The sequence below is a fragment of the Helicoverpa armigera genome, chromosome 19, assembly GCF_030705265.1.
Source record: "Helicoverpa armigera isolate CAAS_96S chromosome 19, ASM3070526v1, whole genome shotgun sequence".
NCBI lineage: Eukaryota > Metazoa > Arthropoda > Insecta > Lepidoptera > Noctuidae > Helicoverpa > Helicoverpa armigera.
Window position 1 is genome coordinate 2,934,360 of NC_087138.1, and position 24,347 is coordinate 2,958,706.

General features: G+C 34.6%; 1 protein-coding gene across 4 annotated transcripts in view; it reads right to left on the minus strand.

Annotated features, from left to right (window-relative positions):
• Positions 1–1,222: 1,222 nt before the first annotated feature.
• Positions 1,223–24,347, minus strand: part of LOC110380830 (transient receptor potential protein) — a 42,222-nt gene continuing 19,097 nt past the window's right edge. The window contains exons 4-22 of one of the 4 annotated variants that reach the window (XR_010277437.1): positions 20,151–20,246; positions 18,681–18,823; positions 17,870–18,071; positions 17,179–17,352; positions 12,503–12,601; positions 11,692–11,827; positions 10,551–10,703; positions 10,000–10,145; positions 9,386–9,626; positions 8,965–9,088; positions 8,319–8,514; positions 7,345–7,509; positions 6,757–6,979; positions 6,168–6,330; positions 5,582–5,742; positions 4,487–4,672; positions 3,385–3,483; positions 2,939–2,993; positions 2,162–2,296 (exon numbers count right to left, since the gene is read on the minus strand). Coding sequence is in view for 3 of the 4 variants with exons in the window: in XM_021340949.3 (XP_021196624.3) it covers positions 1,773–2,296; positions 3,385–3,483; positions 4,487–4,672; positions 5,582–5,742; positions 6,168–6,330; positions 6,757–6,979; positions 7,345–7,509; positions 8,319–8,514; positions 8,965–9,088; positions 9,386–9,626; positions 10,000–10,145; positions 10,551–10,703; positions 11,692–11,827; positions 12,503–12,601; positions 17,179–17,352; positions 17,870–18,071; positions 18,681–18,823; positions 20,151–20,246 (3,231 nt within the window). In the remaining variant the exon portion in view is untranslated. Of the gene's footprint in view, positions 2,297–2,938; positions 2,994–3,384; positions 3,484–4,486; positions 4,673–5,581; positions 5,743–6,167; positions 6,331–6,756; positions 6,980–7,344; positions 7,510–8,318; positions 8,515–8,964; positions 9,089–9,385; positions 9,627–9,999; positions 10,146–10,550; positions 10,704–11,691; positions 11,828–12,502; positions 12,602–17,178; positions 17,353–17,869; positions 18,072–18,676; positions 18,824–20,150; positions 20,247–24,347 lie in introns of those variants that run through there. The other 3 variants (XM_064039531.1, XM_021340949.3, XM_064039530.1) reach the window with 3 other exon arrangements.

Below are 24,347 nucleotides of genomic sequence, written 5' to 3' on the forward strand. Positions count from 1 at the left end.
TGCGTTAGTGTGTCGTTCGTTGCAATTGTGTATTGTAATTAAAACATAGAACATATATAGATTTTTCGGCTATAGACAAGAATGAAAAAAAAGTGGCCTGTCAAATCATTCAAATAAAATAATAACGGTCTTTAATAACATTATCTAACAAATGAATGGTCAAAAGTAGTCAAACTGTATATTTTGGTTTATGGTGAAATAATTATTTTTTAGCATTTTAATACCTATAATTGCTATATAAAATACATCATTTATCAACCATTCTAACACCATAACAGTTACGTATTGTATCAACGGAATTAACCTAATTCTATTGAAAAATACAATACTCTACGAAAAACAATGGCATTAACAGTAGACAATAGAAATTAAACTTACAACGTTCATTCTTTAGCATAATTTATTAATAAGTCACTCTTAGGAGTTAACAAAAAGGGTATACTTTGTGAAAGAAGTTGTTCGGAAGTTTGTAACTCTTTTATAGATCCATTTTCTTCGATAATTTCTATGTAGATAGAAAATTAAATATAACTTCTGCAGTTGAAGCCAAAATTCAGATAAATAGCAAAAGTATGTAAAAGGACCCACGCATTTTATTTCAAAGTTAAAATTCATGATGTGAAAGTGACAGAAAACTAGAGGTATTTTGGGTAATTCTAACATCAACTATTGTGAATTTATCAAGGGTTATTACATCAGTGAATTTTATCCTTGAATAATGCTGACATTCGATAAAAATATCCAAGATGTAGCCTACGCAAAGAAAAAACCAGTTTTGTCAGAATGATGATGAAAACCTAATTGAAAACATGGAGTGGTATCTAATTTACGATAATTTTTTAAATACCTAAGTGTAGACTATATTTCTGGGTCACAAGCTAGACATTATTTAAGTTTAGGACGAAGGCACTTTGGTTTTCTAGACGGTCATATGGACGGCATCTTTATAAAGATATAAAAATAATAAGTGTTTCTATTACATAATTTACATGTCACTTAGGATGCATTAACCAATTGAATACTTATAGAAAGTTTTTTCGAGGTATTTTAGCATTGTCACCCTATGAAATTCTTTTGTAAACAGTTCTTCTTAAAATAATATTATAATAGGTTATGATAGAATGACGATACTCTTACTTGGTTTAAACGCACCCTAAGAAAGGAAGGATGTAACGGTGACAATTTTCAAAGAATCGTCTAGCACTCAAACTTGATTCGATACAAATAGTTTAGTGTGTAACCCACAGAGAAAATTCCAGAAGAGAGTATTAAAAATCTTCTTAGTTCGATAGATAGGTAAGTAACAAAGATGATATGTGGCAGTGATTCTAGTCCAGCTCTGTGACCCAGACTGATCTAAGTAGGCAAGGACATTTAGATACAAACTAGTTATTGCTCTAATAACAGATATCTCACTAATACGTCGATTCGTTATACACTTGAGAACAATGAATTAGGGCCAGCACAAAAATGAAAAAGTTTGTCATACTTTTTCAAGACTGTTCTTAGTTTTGCTCTCGATTTTGCATGATCTAATAAATTCTATAGAACTTACAAGTAATATAGCTTTATATCAGTGACTTTTTTAATCGGTTAAGTAGTTAGGAGTGTCTTACTAAATATATATTGTTTAATATATTAAAGTCATTCTCGAAAAAAAAACTTTGTATTATTTTTGTAACGACCCTAAGTCCAATGCTCCCCAAAATTCAGGCCACACATAAATGACTAGACATCATAATCCAAAATCAGGCCAAAGGTCTCAAAAAAACTCAGAGCCATCCAGAAACCACTTTCCCAGTAGCTTTAGATTTGCCCCTACCTCGTCCGTAACTAGGCGACGGTGCTGGACTAACTCTTGCTGACCTAGGAGGGACTGAGGACGTTCGAGGCGAAACCTCAGGTTCACTGACCTCTGACGTCACCACTACCGTCGGGGGCTCTGACGTCATCGCTCCCGTCGGAGGTTCTGACGTCACCACTACAGGCACTTCGGTAGTCATTTGTTTGTACTGAGCCTCTAAGCTGGCAGCTGATAGAATCTGTTCAGATTGAGAGTGAACGCTAGGAGTAGGAGTAATAGGTTTCTGAAGGTTGGAATCTTCCTCCTCAGTCATGTAAAGAGTCCTGGTGGGAGTGTCAGGTTCGATGGTGATGACATGGTCGGTTGATTGGAATTCCGTTGGTGGGGGGAGGCGGCTGCCGTCGGCAGGGTCGAAGGCTGGTGTGCTGGGCTCTGATGGCTCTTGGGATGAAGACTTTAGCGGTCGTGTTTGTTCTGATCCACCTTCTGAACCTGAGTAAGATAAAATTAGTTGGTTATTATCATTTCCAATATGTTGGAGAAGGTTCATTGTAATTTCGTTTACAAATTAGTTCTTCTAAATGTAGTCAGCACAATGCATTATTTTTTTATTTTTAGAGTATTTTTTGTATTTGTGCTGTATTAAGCTGTGAGTTAACTAAGCACTAGGAACCAAAACTTTTTGTTAAATTAGTGAAGCACCTACCTAATAAACGTAGGTACCTCAGTTGTTACATTTGCAGCAGGTAGTTAAGTATTTAGTTTTAGGCAAATTTAACCAAATAAACTTATCTAGGTAGGTAGAATATGCTTGAGAGAGCAGGAAGTTCACATTATTTAAGCGTAAGGTCAATTCCCTTTAATTAAAAGCAACAATAACTTAATGAATACGAAATTAGGCTATCATTCAACACAGTTAGGAGTCTTTGCCTTTGCAATTAATTATTCGTTTATTTAATATGGTTATCAAACGTTAACAATATTTTAAAACAAGGTCTATTGAGTTAGACCTATAAAAGCATCTAAAAAGTCGTTAAAGAAAGGTTTAGATTAGTTTTGGTTAAGCAGAAAAACAAGGCATTTCTGTTAGTTATAGTTAGTTTTGATACAGTTGTTTTATGCTGAAAATTTTACCGGTAAGTCACTGCTTTCTTGAAACTCAATTCTCGAATTCTGAGTTCTGTTCAAGCTGCAAATAATTTTAAGGAATAAAAATCATGACTTTCTTTTGTTTCTTGGTATTATTTTTCTGTTTGTATACCTGATTTAGTGTGAATGAACGGTTTTTCCTACTTTATTTGTAAGGGACCCTATATTCTGAGGAGTTTGTTGCGCCACTTCTTCTACCCAGCAGAAACATATATAGGAAGTGGTGAAGAGTCATAGTGGGCATTTATTTTTGGGGGCTGTTTTTAGTTAATGATGTTCAGAAACTGCTGCTTTGCAACCAAGTCTAAATAAACGATTTTTGATTTTGATACATAGGAAGTGGTAAAGGGTGGGCGTTTAGGGGGTTATCATTATCAATTTTTTTATATAATTGATTTTCATTTTGAGTTCCTTTAATATAAATAAATTACCTTTGTCCTCAACATCAGCTTCCACTTCTATTTCGTTTTCATTGAGTCCCTCATCGTCTGAATTTTCAGGGATCGGCGTTCTGCTACGGAACGAACGAGCTATGCCGAGAAAATATAATAGAGTTATTATTATAAGTCAAATACATGTAAAATAATATGTGGAACAGGTAATGAAAATAATGGAGGACGGTTAAAAATACATTTATGGGTAATATTGATACAATGTTAGGTGGAAACCGTTAGGTTCCTGTCGGCAGATTTCTAAATTTTTTTAAGAGAGTGGGTTGTATTTTTTATTACAGTAACATGCATAGAAGGAAATATATAAAAGAATACGTTAAATATTTATAGTTAGTGTATAAGGTAATAAGTTAGTTGTAAGTGTTATTAAGTTTATGTAAAAAGTTATTTGTAAATAAATCCACGTTAATCTATAAAGTCATAAATAAAAACATGACTTTTTTTCGAAATACTGAATTGTCATATAAGTTCAAAAATAAACTGTATGTAGTTAAATAAATCCTAAAGCACCCGGAAGGCGATAGCAAATATTTTATAGCTTTGAAAAGGCTTTCTTTGAATACAGTAAAATATTTCAATACGGAATTGTTAGCACTAAAATAGTATGCCTATGAACACGCGATTGTAACTACGTTATATAAGTTTTATTTGTAAAAAACATTTATTTAATTTTTTTAGTTAATAATTATTTGACAATGTAATGTCAGATACACAAATGTTTAACAAACGAATTAGTGAGGTTGAAAATAACAATTATTTTTTTGTTTTTGTTAGCGTCAGCCTCCATAATATTCATTCATTTCATCTACAATTAGTTTTTCTAAACTACTTGAAAATGTGAAAATGTATAGTAACGTTAACAGTAACGTTAACGTTGTGTTAAGGAACCAGATGTTTATGTAGTTGTTGAACTTGTGTCTTAAAGAAATACGCACTTTACGGGAAAATTGAAAAAAAAAGAACACTTACCACCGCATGTCCTACGGTGGCTCTCTACTTCGGAGCATCAAACACCTCATCTTCTGATTGTCTACTCCCTTTCTCTTCCCTACTCTAGTTAAATAATCTCATCTCTACTCACCACTGCATCTCCTACAACTCTCTCTCTTCTTAGGCGCGTCAAACACCTCGTCTTCTAAGCTGATTTCTGACAGTCTTCTGCCTTTCTTCTCTCGCTCTGTGAAGTCCGACTTTATCTTGCTCCTCATGAACTTCGCGTATGCTACCCTCGTGCAAGGAGACACGCCAGCTAGTTGAGGATTGTATTCTGAAAAAACAGGCTTTAATTAGAGCAATGTTAATATTTCCTAAACGGGAGTTTGGTGGTTTGTTACGACTTAACTAAAAAATTCAAAATTTATTGATAAATTATTTAGTATTATGTGATGGTTATAACTCTTTAATCTGCGACTTCAAAGTGTGACGTAATCGGCTTGTGCGTAACAAGATTGTAACGTAGAAAATACCGAAGGATTTGATTGATTTTAATTCCATTACCAAACCGTAACCAAATTCAGGCAAACCGAGATTATCATTTCATGTGAGTATTATTTACTTCAATGGAGGATATAGACGAGGGACCTAAAACTACGCTCCAAGTTTTGTAACGTCAATTGCCATCAGTTTGAAACGGTAAGTTTGTTACGTAATCAACATGTAATCAGAGTGTATATGAATAATAAATAGTTTATATTCATGTATCAATTTGTTGTTTAGAAGTTATAAATTACATACCAGAACTTCATTCAATTTGTTTAATAGTTAGATCTAGTATGGTAAGTAAGGCCTTTTTTTTCATTCTACCTCTAAGTTGATTATGCAATACGGCAGTTTTTAACAAGTCGAATGTATGAAAATATGTATGAAAATGCCACTTATGAAGTCCCAGATTTTTGGCATGAAGCAGTATTCTTATTTTGCTTATAAAATCCATCGTTTTATACCAAAACGATAAATGAAAATATTATCTTTTTAACATATTTTACCTAATGAATATGATAAAGGATTTTCTTTTTGACCTAGTTTAACTATCCTATTGCCTTACAACACGTATGTTAGTTAGAGAGAAATGGAAGAAAAGTACGCCGTTGCGTTGCGCCGATCCCAAATGACTTGGGAATAGAGCAGGAAGAAGCAGATTGTTTTATAATATGAAGTCATAACACTTGACACATACCTAACAATTTCTGCGGATCTATAGTCCTGCTAGCCATGTTGTCCAGGATATGCGCTCGGAGAGACTGCCGGCTCCTCTTGGTCTCAGCCTCAGCAGTCGTGCCAATAGGATCCTTGCGCACCGTGTTAGTTCGCACCAATGCGTTCCAGTCACGTTTTTTGCTAAAACAAAATACATATTATAGCCGTTTCCCGGATTCATCCGCGTCCTGTGGGTACTACTGCCCGTAGCGGCACAAAATATAACCTGTGCTACTATGGAAGAGTGTACCTTTCCAAAAGGGGAAAAAAAAACAAATTGGTTCAGTGGTTTCGGAGCGCTCAGTGTACATACAAGCCAAAAAAATATTTCCTCTTTATTATATTAGTTGCTAGAAAAAAAAGGGTTAGTGCTCTAACAGGTACTTACAAGCGTATGAATCGATTTGAAAAATTCTTTCACTGTTACACAGGTTCTTTCACAGGTGTCTGCACTATTCCCGTAACATAGGCTATATTTTGTCCGGGTACGGGAAGTACATTCCAGGGGATATGGGGGAAACAGATGCTAATTGAAGAAGATTGTTTTAGCATTATTTCTTCCTTACCTATCAGTGCTACCTCTCCTGACAATAGCCTTAGCGATTTGACTGAACACATCCTTAGGCTTGTTCTCTTTAGATATAACGTCTTTTATAATGCCCTCCACTATTCCGATATGGAAGTCTTTCAGAATCCTTCTCTCCATCACTTTGCCCTTTTTGCCGGCAACTGAAACAAATGGGATTGAATAAGAACTTTGATCGGGAAGTCTGATAACCAGTCATACCTAAGGGTATTGGGTTGCTTAGGTAAATAGGTTGATGAGGTAAGATAGGCACTTGCTAAATATAATACACTGGTACTCAGCTGAATTTGGTTAGATTGGAAGCCGATTCTAATATACTTGGAAAAAGCTAGGTAGAATTTTGCTGGGATTGAAAAATTGATCAACACAAGGTGTTGGACTTTACTCCAACTAAAATTATTTTAATTCAATCTTTTTAGCTTAGTAGCAGATTGAGTTAAGTGGTATAAGAAAGCGCTTTTTGATCAAAACTGATCATCCGTTTAAACGACTGCGAGATCTTACGCAATTTATCCTTCTGTTAACCACAGCTAGATCTTCTAAAACCAAAAGTGTCAACACAATCTCACCAGTAGCATCCTGCATAGTAATCCTCGGCGTCTTCATGCCATTATTATGCAGTATATCAATGAGCTCATAACGTAACGTGGAGATATCCTGTCTGATCTCCATGACATCGTCCTCGGTGACTCCGGTCTCGTCTCTGGCCCTCTGTTCGGCTGTGACGTAACGACGAACTAGGACCCTCATTACTGCTTCGTGCTCTTGACGGGCTTTCTCGCGGGATTTGTTCTGTGGAGATGGGATAGAAGTTAGATGTTGAAGTGTATGTAAATGTTGAGAGATTTCTCGTTTGTCTTAGAAAATAGTGAGTATTTTTGGAGAAAATGCTGTGAGTTGTTGGTACAGTCTGTTTATTCGGCTTAACTCAGTTTACTGTTTTGTCATTTTCTTTACCATGCTAAAATAATGGCATCTTACCCACTGCAGCTGTTCACATGTATGCTGTCAATAACTTACTTGTTGCGGGATATCTCTGAAGATTTGGTTCCTCTCCATATTACCAGTACTTTTGAATTTTACGTTCTAACTCTCTAGCTTTTGACATAGATGTACATTCCTAAATACATAAACTGATTATAAAAAGAAAATCTTACAATAATAGACCCACGATCCCTATTATTGAAGCAGCGCTTGATCCAGCACATGAAGTGCTTGGGGGTGGGGATGATGTTGAAGGGGGGAGGGACGGTATCCCCATCCTCGAAGTATGACATCCACAGGTTGCTGCGAGCGAACTTCCACTCGGTATCTGCTCGTTCCTTGGAAACAGATAAAATAGTGTTAGGAGTAAAAGGAGAAATATAGTTTCAATAGATGAACTGTTTCGATCAAGATGAAGTAATATGCTTTTTAAAAGTTTTTTAAAGTTTGCAATAAAAATTAATGTTAAATAAACAGCTTCAGACTGTAGTTGAACTAAAGACTGTTTTTAATGTGACACTTATACCTAATGCTGAGACAAACATCCACCTATAGTCTGTTTTTTAATCTCGTAGACTAAATTGACACTTGCAAAATGTCAAACTTTCTAATAATTTTGCTAGCTCTGTGGTGCAGTGTTGTACTTACGATACCGGTTCGTTGAATCGTAACTTTTTACAATAAGTCATCCTGAAATAATGGGCTTATCCTTGATGATTACGCATGGCTTTGCGTGGTCAGATATCCCTGGCAGTTTGTAGCACGTCGTACAGCCATGTGTACGTACGTGAATTATAAATATAAAACTTTGAATGAATATTAAATTCGTCTATTATAGATAAAAAGTTACGATTCAACGAACCGGTATCGTAAGTACAACACTGCACCACAGAGCTAGCAAAATTATTAGAAAGTTTGACATTTTGCAAGTGTCAATTTAGTCTACGAGATTAAAAAACAGACTATAGAATGATTTTATTGGTCGGAATTTTTCTTATCGGAACAGTGTGCAATTTCCAAAAAAGCTATACTTAGGTATATTAAATTTTTCATTAATGTATTGTACTGTTGGCCTTATAGTTGAAAAGCCACATAACATTCACTGAAGTGTGTAAAACATGCTAGTTCCTTTAATTTTACTACTTACCGAAATAATTTGATAAGAGTTAGACATCATAGCAATCAGCATGTTCAGCAGCACGATGATATTGATCACCGAGTAAGACCCGAACGTGAGGAGAGCCCAAAATCTGGTGAAACTCTTGATGCCGGTCAGCTCAAAAGTCGTCAAGTCTACCAAGCCGAAAGACGCCCAGAATAGAGACTGAGATGTTTCGAATAAACTGGAAATAAAAACATAACCAATAGGCGTTTGACGTATCAATAATAAAAAAAACGGAAATGGGGTAAAATTACAGTAAACGCGATTTAGGTATTGCATTGAGTCAATTATTAATTCAAATGTTTCAAATAAACTACAAAAAAAAACAAAAGCACAATATTGACGATTGAAGTATCAATTCAACGGAAATGAAGAAAAAAATATCGTGGGTTGGATCATTTAGGAGTTGCATTAAGTCGTGTTAGTAAAGTTTTGTTTGGGTTGTCAATCAAAAATATATCTTATAGACGTTACCACATTAAACTATCCCAGTACGCATTTCACAATCAAAATTGAACCGTACGCTTATATAAAGATAAAGTTAAAAATCGATTAAAGAAAGCTTGAAGTGTTTGTGTCTGTACCAAGGATCTAATATCTATTTTGCTACGGAAAATAACTAGGCACTTACTTTGCGTATCGTCTCCAAATAGTGCAAGCTCGTTCTTGTCCATCAAAATCTGGCATCCCATTTGGATGATGGTAACATTTATTTTTTTCTAGCTCAGCGTAATACCACATCAATTGATTTAAACCTGCGAAAAACAAATAATCTTGATCAGCATCCACTCGTAATTTGCCATGAGACCCAGGGGAACTACTTCCTTACATAGATAAAAAGAGGCTTATGTGTTATTCTGATATATAAGCTATATTAGTGAAAAGATTCAACAAAATCTATCTTGTTGTTTTTGCGTTAAAAACGAAAAACTACTGGACAGATTCAAACTGATACACCAACATCCAAGATTCAAACTTTCACGTTGACTATATTGGTAGAACTCGCTTTTTTTATCAGAAGAATAAATTGTCTGATCTTTCGTCAAACTTACCGCATCCAAAAGCAAAAAGCACCAACATGTACACAAAGAAGAATTTGAGGATATCCAATATCATTCTTCCTAAGGACACCTGTAGAGGTCCAAGGTACGGGTTGATGGAGAAGATGTGGACTAGCTTGAGGAAGGAGAAGATCATGCCTGCTGCGAAGGCACCTTCGGAAAGCAGCATAGGGTCGTAAGAGTCCCAGCTCTCTCGAGGATACCAGGGATCTACGCCTGAATTGTAGTCACGCTGAAAAAGTAATAGATGATGCAACTTCATAAAACTAAGTAACAACTAACAGTTGACTATATTTCAACCCTCTAATTGAGGAGGTGTAATGTTTTGTGATCATAATTATAGCATGAAAAATGATCATGAATTGGATTCGACAAACGTATTTTTCACCCAAAACTATTAGGTACCTATGCTGTAAAGTACGTGTGTCCTTAGCTACAAAATCGCTTTACTATGAGAGAGAAATATAGCGAAAAGGGAGGTACATATATTATTCATATGTCTTCTTCACAAAAATAAGCTATTTCTAAAAATGGATCTCGATTCTGAAATGGTGAGTTACTTTAGATTTTTCATTATTTATTTCTACTATGTTAAAAACACTTACCTGGACGATATACCAAGATGAGAACCGCAAACTTATCCAAGCAATGTAAAACGCATTCGTGATGAAGTCCACAATATTCCACAGATCACTGATGTACTCCGTGATACCTCCTGTCCATAAGGATCTTATTTCTGCCCAGATTAGACCTGGAAGGAAGTTGATGTTAGTTTCCCGCGATTTCGTACCCCTTTTATCAAAGCATGAATGAAAACCTGAAACTTGACTGTACAAAAAGTACCGACAACGTGTAATTTTTAAGAGGAAGACAGAAATGAATTACTTAAATGTTATTGCAAATAGGGATCAAATAGATTTAAGCAATTTCGCGAAAACTTAAAGTATAATGTTATTCTGAAAGCTAATTGGATAAAAATAATTTGGTAAAAGAGATACATAAATAGTTGTACACATTACCTACAGTGCGTAGGTACTTAGGTAAAAGTTGAATGTTATGTAGATAAAATCAGCAAATATGACAGCTTTAATTATACAAAGCATCATTAAACACCAATAAAAAATATAGAAAAGCATGCCAACAAACGCAAATTTACTTGCTATGTAGATGATGACGCCGAACTCTATGAGACTGGGCAGCGAGCCTCGTTCATGTTCCTTCCAGTATTCCACCAGCTCCTTCAACCAGGTGATTCCAGACCATTCTAGAACTAGGTAGTCTGCCCTTTGAGATGCTAGGGAGAGAAGTGCTGGAAAATATCCGATTGATAAATTTATTAGCATTCTTAACAGTGCTGTTGTGAGGAAGTCGTGGTGGACTATTTGTTAAAGCAATATGCAGCCTATAAAGTCCGAGGGCGAGAGATTCAATTCCAGGTCAGTCAAGTACCGATATAACTTTCTATGTATATCTATATCTATCTTAGACATGGGATTTAAGCGTTAGGTATACCCAAAATTCTAAGTAATCTCTATTAAGATCTGTGATGGTATTTTTCAAGGCTATAAATAGGTTAACGTTAAATGATCGCATTAAACGTACTCGTTTTTTTCTTTTAAGATAAGTAAAGCTGGTGTCAACATTAATCTCGGAAATGCGCTCCAATCTTTGTGTTTATTTACATAAAAACGTCCAATTGTACAAATGGTACTAAAAAGCTAGGACTACTTAATGACCATATTACATCTTCTCTATCTAAAAGTTCCAACAAGGCGCAGGTAAAGCCACTGGCGGAAGCCAGTTAAGTACCTAAAGAGTAAACTGACTTCTTGAAACTTCAAACGTTCCTAGCTGTCTAATTTGATAATCTTTGACTTGCAAATTCTGCATGCAGCTTAATCACTTTATTAACTTAGTTGCGTTACATCCTCTAATTCTCACGGGAATTTCAACACGGTAGCTAAAATAATATTCTCCTATAACCTACACGTTTCTTAATAACTAAGCACTTTAACTACTTTCCGCAGCAGGATATAGGTCTTCCTTGATAAATGGGCTATCTAACCGAGAAAAGATTTCTTTAAATAACTTCTCAGGTTTTAGACTATCTGAGTGCCATACATCGGTTTAGTTGTTTTGGAGTCACAGCGCGATATACAGACAAAGCTACTTTTCCATTTATAATATTATTGCATCCACTGCTTGACGGCAACCTCAACTAGATCGTCCATTTAGGACTAGGCCGCGCATGCTGCGACTTCCAAAGATATATAATAATAGTAAAAATATATACTTACTAAGAAACAGCATATAGGAAGAGCTATGACAGATAAACTTGACGAAAGGTTTCTTCATAAACCGGCCATATTCGGAGTTGGGCGCCAACATGTATATCGTACAATATACTGGGAACATCACTCCTAGTTTAGCCACCTAAAACAAAATTATAAAGGCTTATATATTTATTGGACCTCCAATAAACGAAAAATATTTTCCGCAACACCTTCTCACCCGGGCGATTAACCCCATCGTAAGTTATCAGCTTGTGATATGGGTGCTAACATAACTGATAAACTACACACCTATATTGTTCAAACATATACTTAAAAAAACATAATGTAGTAGCCAGAACAAACATGCTCATCACACTAATGTGGACCGTACCGGGAATCGAACCTGGGACTGTCAGTTCTGCAGTCCGGTATGGTGACAATTGCGTTAGCAAGGCCATCAAACAACTTTAAAACCAGGACACAATAAGCTGGTATAATATGTATTCCTTCAATTAGGCATATCCAGAATAAAATTTATATTATGAGTATAAATAGTTGTTATTTCAATAACCATGTTTTACAAAAAATATTGATATTTTTCTGATCATTAAGAGCAGAACGGAAAATGCAGACTTGAATAAAATAAAATATCGGGTGTTACATCAAACAAAACAAAACACGAATACAAAATAATAATTAATATCTGCAAGAATGGAATAATATTTTTTTATGAAATTGTAACTTCTGTGTATTTTTTTGCGTTTTGGTGCAATGGAATCTGATGAAAGAAGGTTTATATCTATCTACAAAATACAATAACAAAATACGCAGTTACCTGTATACATTGTCCTACAATATTTTTTCTCTTGAATCCAGGTAAACCTTCGTACCATATGGCTCCTAACAATTGCTGTACATTTGGATGGGCTACGAACTGTAACAAAGAACATATTATAAGTAGTTAGTTATTAATAAAACAAGACTAGACATGCCTACTTAAGTACTGAGAGGCTACTTAACCTACTACTCAAAGATATGACAGATGAAGGAAAACAAGGTCTGAAAATCATATATCCAACTTGAGCAAGTCTGATTAAGTAGGTACGTCTTTATCAAGAGGTGTAAGTCGAGCTAAAGAATACATATGTACGTATAGGTACTGAATGTTTCTCAAAGTATCAATCAAATTGATTAGCGAGTTTCAGGTAATTTCAGGGTCAATAAGTTGTGGCCTTCATACACAATTTCGGAGACGTTCTAGGATCCAAAAGTTTAAAAGCGATTGAGATGAGGTCCCTTTTTGATTTGACATTACGAGTATCTACCTATATAAACCTGTGTAGAGTTGAAAAAAAACATCTGGAGATACCTAAACTTTGAAAGTCTGAAATCGTCAACTCGCATTGAGCATGCCTTGTGTTTAACGCTCATCCTTTCTCTGTGTCAGAAGAGGCATGCGCCTGAGTTTGAAAGTGTCTGATGATAATGAAGATTATCATCCAGTCTAAACCCTGTTCATAAATCAAAATGAGACTAATACTCGTATGAACACTGTCGACATGCAATCACAGTCCAAAATACAACACAGTGCCACTTTATACTGTTTAGACTGCCCACTGCCCAGATGGCAGATGAAAGAAGGTGTAAATAAACCATTAATTCAATTGTTTGTTTCTCGTTTGTAATGTTAATGGCTTAATACGCGTTCCTGTTAAAGTGCTAGACAGTTTGATGAGTGAATTAGCAGTAGCACACTTTTTAATAGAGTACCTATGCAAGTAGTTATAGAAATAGTGACCTAATGAGTTGTTTTCGTTGTAACTTGTCACATAACTTTGTCGGTCTGGCGGTCTTTTGGTAAGTGACTTTGTAATAGTAAAAATGTACGATACGAACAAAACAATATTAACAATTTGGCATAAGTGGTTATTCCATCTCATTAGGAAATTGGTGCAGGTATCAGTAAATTAATTTCACTATAACCTACCATTCTTATAATATACTTCTCTTGAAATAAACAAGTTAAATAACTATATTTTCCATTGAATTGCTCCAATACCGTATTTTTTCATTTCATTTTCATATTCATTTATTCAGAACAACATTACATTGTGTAGAACATACAACTTACAACTAATAGTTAAAATTATGTTACAATTTAATTCCCTGACACAGTTATAATTGTAAGAAATCTGACACAGAGTACAAACATTTTTCTAACAAAAATGCCTTTAATTCCTTCTTAAATGAATTAGGGCTATAAATTAATAGTTTGAGATTAGTTGGTGGTATTGACCATCATTAATGTAGTTTTCAGAGAAGCACTGACTGCTAGCTGTGCCATTTTGGTTTAGTTATGATGCAATCATTTAGGTATTTCGTATTAATCAAATCACAAAATAGATCTCTCAATATTGCTCAATTATCAAAACATTTGATGAGTCAATACAAAATCGATTCCAACGAAATGGACCAAAAATATTCCTGATATTTACATTTGCCAAATATAATGAAGTTATCGTATGATGACATAAAGTTATATTTAAACTATATGCGTTTGATATTTAATATTTTTCACTTCGAACGGAAATGTGGTAAGTGGTCACAGCGTGATACTAAGTACTTAAAATATTGTTTAGAGTAAATTCACTAAGTATAACCGTGATGATCTTGATGAATCTGGATGGTGTGATTTTGTCTGTATGTATTTAAGTGATCATTTTCTGTCCTACTCATCGTAATGACAATTAAAAAAATTGTAGCAAACAAAGTGAAAATGTAGTTTTTTTTTTCCAGAATGTGGATAAACTATTTCATGTGTTATGGCCGAACATGGAAACGCCACACAATTTTAAAAACAGCTCAAACATCGTTCTACCTTTTCCACGTGCTTTACTCAAAGAAAGACATATAGTTAAGTTACTTTTCGAGGTAAGTTAGAGTAAACCAGGAAGCTTTCTTTATAAACTTTATTGTAGCGTTCAACTTTGACTAATAAATTGCGACTTTTCTGCGTTAGTATTTTCTTTAAATTCAAAATCTTTATACCTCATCTTTATTGCGAACTAAGTAGGTACAAAAGGATCTTATAGGTAACTAGGTACGTTCTTAGAACTTAGCTCTTATAAACTGTTGAACCCTTAGCACGCGAGTTCTAGTCAAAATGTTCAGGTTTCGTATACCAGACGAGAAAAGTTATTACAATATCCTCATCACTCATACTCCTTGCTAATATTATAAACGGGAAAGTTAGTAATAATGGATGGATTGATATATTGATGTTTTGTCCTTGTATTGTTTCCCTTATCAAACTTCTTACACGGGAGTTTAACATACTTGACAGGAATAGACTGAGAGCTTATGACCGCCACTCATAATGTACTTAATGGCTAATGAAATGTCGTTCGTTCATCCTAAAACGTGTATGAAAGATTGACTATTACGTACTACTTATTGAAAATATTGGTTTTTGAAGATTTACCTATACGAGAAAACTGAACATATTCAAAATCCCTTTCCATGTCCCAATGAATAATTTCAAAACCAGTTTATGATGATGTCCTCGTATGAAGAGAGTAGCCAACAGCGCAGGACATATTATTATCACTATTATAGTAATCTGTGCTAAAACCCACAAAGCATTTTTGGCCCGACCCGGTTATTGAACAGGAGACCTCGTGCACAGCCGCCGCGCTTTGCGACTGCTAGACCATCGAGGCATTTCAATATCATTCGTTATTCTTTATTTATTCGTTAGTATGATTGCGCTAAAAATATTTGTGTTATTTTTCAATACATTTCACATAACAAAATATTTTTCCTTTTTCATGAATCATTTTTCTTGAAATGCATCTGAAAAATGCGAGCTATTACTTTGCATCACACGGTAAACAAGACCATCAGTTATTCGCGTTTTCTTAAAGAAAATATTATTTCATCTCTCTTAAATAACACAAATGCGTCACTAAGTTTTAAAGTTCAAAACCTAATCTTACGTAAATTGAGCAGTCAAAAGAGATGGTTTTCAGAAAGTAAAAGGGATATAGTGATGAGAAATAAGGCGTCATTAAAAAATTACGGCATTTACTATTTGTCTAAGTATAAAGTACTGGCTTCCGCCTGCGGCTTCGCCCGCGTAGAATTCGGTTATATCGCGTTTCAAAAATCCGGGATAAAAACTATCTTATGTTCTTTCTCAAGGTCAACTCTATCTCTGTATCAAATTTTATTAAAATCAGTTCAGTGGTTTAGACGTCAAAACGTAACAGACAGACAGACAGAGTTATTTTCGCTGTCGCTGTCGTGTTGTAATATTACTAGGGATATACGATGCAAGTCAAACCAGAGGCAAATACATTCCTCTAAATATTTTACGCTAGCAGTACTTTCAGACCTGACTTTAAAGTAAATAACAAATGATCAGACAACTAGAAAAGCGTAACAAATGTACTTAAGTTTTATTCAATTTATTTACAAACAGCAAAGTACATTTCAATCGAAACATCGATACTCCATTCTCGTACATTCACAACTCTGAAGTCGATAACTTCTATTCAAAGTCGTGAAACACTAATGTGTACTTGTCCTTCTATGTCTGAGAAAATAAGGAGCGACGCGACTCCAGGTAAGATATATATACTAACAGTGCTAAACTAACTGGATACGCTGGCGCCAGGTCTTTCAACCAAGAATACCATAAATGGATGATACAGCAAAAATTGCGAAGGTTTTGTAAGTTACTAGATGTGTAAGTGCAGTTAATGTTTGTGTTTGTTTGTTTGTCAATTTATATCAAAATATTGCTTTGCATCGTTCTCCGTGTGCAAATTGGGATTTGTGCTCATGGCTATTCCTGTTAGTTACATTGTCTAAGGTTGCGTACTTTAGTACTAAACCTAAATAAACTTGTGCTTCGAAAATGGTGGATGTAAAACAAGTATTTACGTTCCTTTTTATGTCAGGATTATAAAAGTTGTGCGCATTTTAGTGGCGAAAAGTCTAACTGGATAATTTTATGTTGATTTCATATCTTGTGGTGTATGTGTGTAAAAATGTGAGGGTTTAAGAATTTCGAGAAGTTATGGGTATAAAGTAAAACGAATGAACTAAAAGTCGAATACCTAACTAAATAAGAATTGATTAGATTTGATTGCGAGAATCTAAACAACATATTTGTTCTAGGAGGGAGTTTTTGATCTTTCAATTATTTATAGTAAGTGTAGGTCCATAATACATATAATATTAAGTACCTACATGTTTCATATGTAAATATTGAAAGTTAAATAAATTTTACTTCACAAAAAAATTTGCTCTTAGCGGATTTTTGCACTCGAGACCTTTTTTTATAGCGAAACATATACCTATTGTGGATCTGTGAAAAATGAAGAATGAAAATCGTTTCCAGCAGTCCATGTGCCATTCTTTTTTTAACAATACACTTGATTAAAGGTTACATAATATATGTCACCATTTCAATATTCATCCACTTAAAAATTTCTAAATAACCCTTACCATTTTCTGCTTATACTTGATAGCCAGCTTCAGCCTGCCAAGGGTCTGTCGCTCCCCCGGCTCCCAGCAGTCCACATCCCAGGGGTTATAGTTCAGCATGATCTCCAACTCCTTGGAGGTCCTTGTGTGGTCGAGCAAGGAGGTCGCAAACTCTTGACATTGTTGACGTAATGCCTAGGAAAAGAAGGGTGAATTCAATGATGAGTACAAACCATAAATCTAGATATAGAAATAGGTAAGATCTCGGTGGCCTGGCGGATAAAGGACCAGCCTCTCAGGTACGAGTGTGCGGGTTCGATGCTAGATGGGGTAAGTAAGTAACAGTGTATCATTGCATAATATGTATTACAATAATGTAGATAGTTTTTTTTTGTCTTACCCAGTAACAATGTAACTTTTAGAAGTTATAATATTTATAAGTTAATCTTGAATCAATATGAAGTCTTTTGAATTTAGTAGAAAACATAAGTATTTTACGCTATATACAAGGATCATCAGTAACCTGTCTATTGAAAAAGAAAAACGATGTTCTGGTATAAATTAATATGCATGTAGGTTGTAGGTTTGATACACCCTAAATAATTTAAGCATGTAACTTTCTTATCTTTTTTTCTACTTTACTTAAATTGCTGCCGATGCAGCTCGCTATATTTTTCTTAAAGAACATTTCTGTGAACAAATTTTTAGTAACCTTATATTCAACCCTAAATTCAGTCTCCATCCTGCTCAACCGGCCCAATTCCCAGGACAGTTGGAACGCAGTCAGCAGAGGGTCAGCAGAAGACAGGGCGATGAGGGACGGGGAGGAAAGGGCTCGGTAGGCATTGATCCTCGCCTGGGAGTGACGCAGAGAGTCCTCTTGAGAGGATTTCACGCACTCGTCACAACCGCATCTGTAGACAATGGGAGTTAATTTAACATAGTAAGCAATTTAGGTATATGAAGTTATGTATGGGTACTTTTGTTATGTTATTTGGTGTTAGACGGCAATTACGATCTACGTGTTGTGTTTTCTTTTATGTTTATACTCCGACGACTGTCTACGGAATCTCGAAGTTCAAAATGTACGGTATCCGTAAAGTACACAAGATCGATGTACGTGACTTAAAATGTACGCTATATCGAACAAAAAAACACAGATTAAGTCAACTATGAAAATGTTTATGTCATCGCAACGTTAATAAGTGGTTCTAATTAGTGGTAATTTCTGACAATAAAAAATAATGATCCTCTTCTATTCCCATACCACAAAAAGTCACTGGTTTGGCTTTCAAGTGATAGGATAACTTTGATAACAGCCAGATATGCCCAAAAATATAAATAGTAATGTTAAAAACACAGCTTTATAAAATATTTTTTATTATTCCTACCTGGCTATTCCCTAGCTAGTAGTAGTTGCTTAGCTAGCTAGGCTAGGTCATTAAAGATCAAAAATAATATCTTGGTACTTCAAAAAGACACAAAATATAAATAAGTAAATGCAGTCGAAGTACTCTACCTACTTGACGTCGTGTGGCACCGGCAGGGTGGCGCCTCTATCCAGCAGGATCTTGAGGATCTCATAGTGGTTCCTGTGAGCAGCCAGGATCAGCGGCGTGATGTCAGGGGTGAAGGTCGCTGATGACGGGTCTACTGACTCCCAACTCTGGTGGGGAGATGGAGAGAAGGAGAGAATATGTTAATGAAAAGGGTAGCTTAACGGTTATAAGTAGGTATACGTATAGCGTGTGTGTTCATTAATTTTAGATATCATTTTGATTTGGGTATACGTTTGGGATCCCGTCAAAATATAATGAACGAAGTGTTGGATAATAATCAGGTAGTATGTTGTCTCGAAGCGCTTCGTCTTATTTTCTAACCTTACTTAATTTGTTCCATATAAACGAAATTTCCTCAATAGTTTACCAGTAAAAATACTCAGGAAACCATGTCTCAAAGACTAACAAAATGTTTAGATTTTCTTAAATGAAATATAGGTACCTTTACGATAAAAGCTCAAGAATTAATGACTACCTACTTAAACTACTTTGGTTGATTTTGGTATAGTTTCACAACCACAGTTGATTGTAACTTATATGATTTATTGATGTTGAATACATATTACATAGCGGTCAATGACCTCTCTGTATATAATTAATTGTATCATCTGTACAAGATGACCAATGACTGTGTTTCGGATGGCACGTTAAACTGTAGGTCCCGGTTGTCATTGAACATCCTTGGCAGTCGTTACGGGTAGTCAGAAGCCAGTAAGTCTGACACCAGTCTAACCAAGGGGTATCGGGTTGCCCGGGTAACTGGGTTGAGGAGGTCAGATAGGCAGTCGCTTCTTGTAAAGGACTGGTACTCAGCTGAATCCGGTGAGACTGGAAGCCGACCCCAACATAGTTTGGGAAAAGGCTCGGAGGATGGAGGAGGATGGATCTGTACAAATGACTTTACTCCGGCAAGTGGATACGATCGGGTAACTACAGCTATTAATATTTCTTGTAACATCATCAATATTATGGGAGAATATGTATCTTTGTTGCCATAGGAAGCACCACTTAGTAAAACTAATGGTTTAAGTGATATCTATATGTTATGGATAACCTATCTATCAGTCTCGGTCAAACCATGCATTTGTCAGGTTATGGATGGGTAACCACAAAATGTAAGTTAATGAAAGCCTGGTAAGTAACAAAGTCTTTCAAAGATTATTGCTTTCGTATTTTAGTCTGTTCATAATAAACTGTTGATAGCAAAGTAAAGACTAAGGAGATAGGCAATGTCGTTAAGCTCATAACTCATGATACATAGAAGAAAAGGGTGAAAAATGTACCCAGTTATTAGAGGATTATAAACGAAGCTTGCAGTGGATTCTAGCAAATCATTAACAAATTATCCTGTAGTACGTAAGACTAGTTGCCCTTCATAGCAAAATAGGTAATGGCTAGGCAGATTAAGAGATAAGAAGAAGGCTATATACTTACATAAGGTTCTCCAGGCACGTGGTTATCTTCTTCCCATTGCAGCAGCAGTTCTACAGCTTCTACATACTCTTCCTTGATGGCGTGGAGAAGAGCATCCTGGGAACAATTGGTTATGATCACTATTTGATTGAAAATATAGGGTTTCCATTCAATATCATTTAAAAAAAGCTTTGTATTTTTATTTATCATCATACCTATAACTGGCTTTTGCCAGAGATTTTATCCACTTCCCATGGGAACTACATCCCGCACTCGGTTAAAAGGTAGTCTATGTCGTTACTCGGGATCTAGTAGCAAAAGATATACAGAGAAAGCAATCTTCGCAATTCTAATGAGGAGTTCAATTTCAAAACCCGCCAAAACGATATTTGAACAAAAACGTTGTTTTGCTTGGATAAGAAGCGCCATCATTCATTCTTTTTTCTTGGTTTAAAAAATATTATAAAATCCCGCTACAAGCCTAACAAATCAGCTTTCAAAAGTAACAGTTTGTTGTAAACAGCGCTAAAAGAGTTCCAGTGCATTTCAAATAATATTAATAAAATTGGTTGACTCATATTATGATTAAGCCCATGGTTACATATTACGATTAATGGATTTTATTGATTAATTAAACTATAAGGGCTCCTTTTTCTTGTTTTCGAATTACCTAAGTTCCTTTGTAGTGTTAATTGTTGTCGGTGAGACGAAATTGTCGCATTTACAAGACAAATTGCGTTTAAAAGTTCTACAGCACTAATTACGAGTTTTATGTTAATCAAGAGGTAACATTTTAAAGTGTTATTGAGCTTAATTTCTGTTTTAATAAAAACTTTACTTTCAGGCTAATCTTGGAATATTTTTCACAGTTAGGTACAATTAATTTTAATAAGTAATTCAATATAATGTTTTATTGGTACATAACAAAAAAAAAAAAACATTTTTATTTGCTGGTTGTAAGTCACACGAGTGATTGAATTTCCAATTTTTTATTAGAAAGGATTATATAATTCTTGAACTACACAAAAGTAAGATCGTCTAACTAAAGCAATATAATATTTTAAAAAGATAAAGCTTATAAAGATTTCAAGGACTAACATAATATTATTTCAAACGGCGTATGTACCATTCTAATTACCCTATCAGGTAAAATACCTCTAATTCTATGTAATTGGGTTTATATACAATGGAACCTTGTAACGTATTATTTTAATTCAACAATACGAGAACAAAATGGGAATTTATAATTACTTAAGTATGATTATTCTTCATTTAGTTTTGAGCCTTTGCAGGCTGGAGACTAAAATGTCCGTCAACTATCGGCTGGTAGGTAGCAAAGAGTTTAGTTTGAAGATGAGTAAGTTGGTCAGTAGCCAGTAGCCCTGATCTTTGATATGTGCGCAATACAATACATTTCCATACTCTATGAGATCCGATTCGAAAAACGCTTGACCGATTTTTACAGTACCTACCTAGTTTACAATCTCTTACAGATTGGCTGAGACGATTGTGATTATGATCTTTCATACAATATATCAATATTTAATGGAAACCAACTGATGATTTCTAAAGAAATGTTTAACCTCACACCTTCATTCTCTGTAGCAATAGTAAGTTTGTATACCGATCTACTATCGGCCGACAGTTTTGTCCGCAGTGTGCTGAGAGTTCTCTTACCTATATGTACAATATGTACATTAATATGTAAATCAAATTAATATAGTTTTTATTTTACATACGATACGTTTCACAAATTCATACGATTTTTGCCGTGATGTCCGTTTTAGTGTGATCTGGCATGATTTAGGTTCAGCAATAACATGAAACTGTTTCTCATCTCGTAAACCTGTCCAAAACGAGATTGATATTACTTTTGACCTATGTGCGGTTTTCTATGTTTTTATTTAAGAAGTAAATATTTTATCGTCATACCACAAAAAATTTTAAACGTCTGTTGAACACTTCTTCAAAAAAAAATTACAGATTATGACGTTGAAATAAGGTCCGTTTTGCAGCCACACTTTTTTAGACAAGTGTTCAACAAATGTTTAAGTTTTTGTAGTAAGGCTGTTAACGTTTTAAATTACGTTTCTTTATTAATATTAAGACTGACTGAATTTAAATGAATGGTTCGTAGAATTTATGTTATATAAATACTAATACTTTTGTTAACGTGAAATACTCTACTTCAAAATAATCTACTTTCCCATTTATCATTTTATTTCTTAGTAAACGCTCAAAAAAATCAATATCTGTGGGTATTTTTCCTAACTCAGAAGCGTTTCTTTTTCACTTAAATACACTAGTTTGTAATGCCACAACAAAATATTAAAATTTCCGTAGTCAGAAATATAATTAGGTGCGGTCGACCCGTGGCTGGGTTAACTTAGTTACCTCAGCGTACTAGTAAAACTATTCTCTTGCCCATCATTTAAAAAGTGTTACCTAAATACAAAGTTATTAGTATAGGTACTCTTAAAATAGATGTAAATACTAATTATTTACTTATCAGCTTTGTTAGAGCTAATGGTATTTAATAATAATACTTATTTTTAATCTTTTCAGCGGATCCTATCACGGTTCTTATGAAGATGATGCGAGATGGGGGACAACAAAAAGGTTCTGCAATTTTTTGAGGCATGGAGCCCTAATACATTAATGTAAACATTTATACAGGCAACATATCTTAGTATCATCGCTTACCATCATATTCCGTATCGTATATCATATTATTCTTTTTGACCCAATTACTTATAGGATGGAAGCGAAACCACGGGAATTAGGTTGTTAGGTTTTACTAACCACATAGTCTAAATACCTATCTATATTTGCGTGATCAGACATTAGGCATGGGTACCTACCCCGAAAAGTCATTAAAAAGTTATTAATGAGAAATGTTTTACATCATATTTATTTTGACCGAATTCAGAAAAGGTTATCGATTTTTCAGCTTCAGCGTATCTTAAAATATACAAATAAAATCCGCCATCATAGTTTTATATTCAAAATGTTTTATAAGCAGACTTCTATAAAATCTCAATAAAATAATGTTTTCGTTAAGCCATCAATGGGTTTTATTTTTTACTACCCATAATCGTAAAACACACTGTAAGTCCTTGGCCCCATTATTTTAATGTCATCTTACATTTAAAAAGCTTTAGACAAAGTGTTTTCTATAGATATACTATGTCTTTGTGAGACATGGCTCAAGCCTGAGAAAATGTTATTTAATATTAATAATTTCAAGGTTGCTAGTGTATTTAATAGGGTAACTGCAGAGGGTGGGGGTACATTGATATTGTGTAAAAATAATTTAAAATTTAAGGATAGAAGCGACATTACTTCGAGCTCTGTTGATCGCCTGTGCGAGGTAGCATGTGCAGAAATAGGAAGTCATTTATTCTTATGTGTATATAGACCACCAGCAAGTAACTTTTCATTATTTCTTACAAATATGGAGGAAATACTTAGGAAGATTTTTAAGTCTAATAAACTAGTTTTCATTTGCGGTGACTTTAACATAGATATATCTTCTGAATCTTCTGATAAATATCAACTGTTGTCTCTATTTCAATCTTTTAATCTAAAACATTTGTTTAATGAACCCACTAGAATTACACCATCTTCAAGTTCATGTTTAGACAATATTTTTACAAATTGTGTGGTTCAGCATTCTTCCATTATTGCTGGTGTGAGATCGGATCACTTGGGGCAGCTTGTTAGCTTTCCTGCTAATAAAAACACGCCGTCAAGCATAGTAATAAAATACAGACAATTAACAGACAGAACCTTAGAAACCTTTAAAAATAATGTTGTCAATAAATTATGCAGTAGTTTTAAATCAGAGGACTCGAATACTAAATTTAATAAGTTATTTAACACACTTTGTCTAGAATTTAATAAATCATGTCCCATTAAGAAACTAAAAATCGACAATAAATTAAAATTCAACGAATGGTGTACAAAAGGGATTAGGATAAGCAGAGATGTATTGTATAACCTGTATCGAGAAAAATCAATGATATCTGATAAATCTTTTCATGATCATGTACGGAACTACTCTAAGGTATTCAAAAGTGTATGTATTCTTGCAAAGTCTAAATCAATTAGTGACAGAATAACTAAATCGGATAATAAAATAAAAACCGTTTGGAAAATAATAAATGCGGAAACGGGTCAAATTAAAGTCCGGGATACTGAACTATCATTAACGATTAA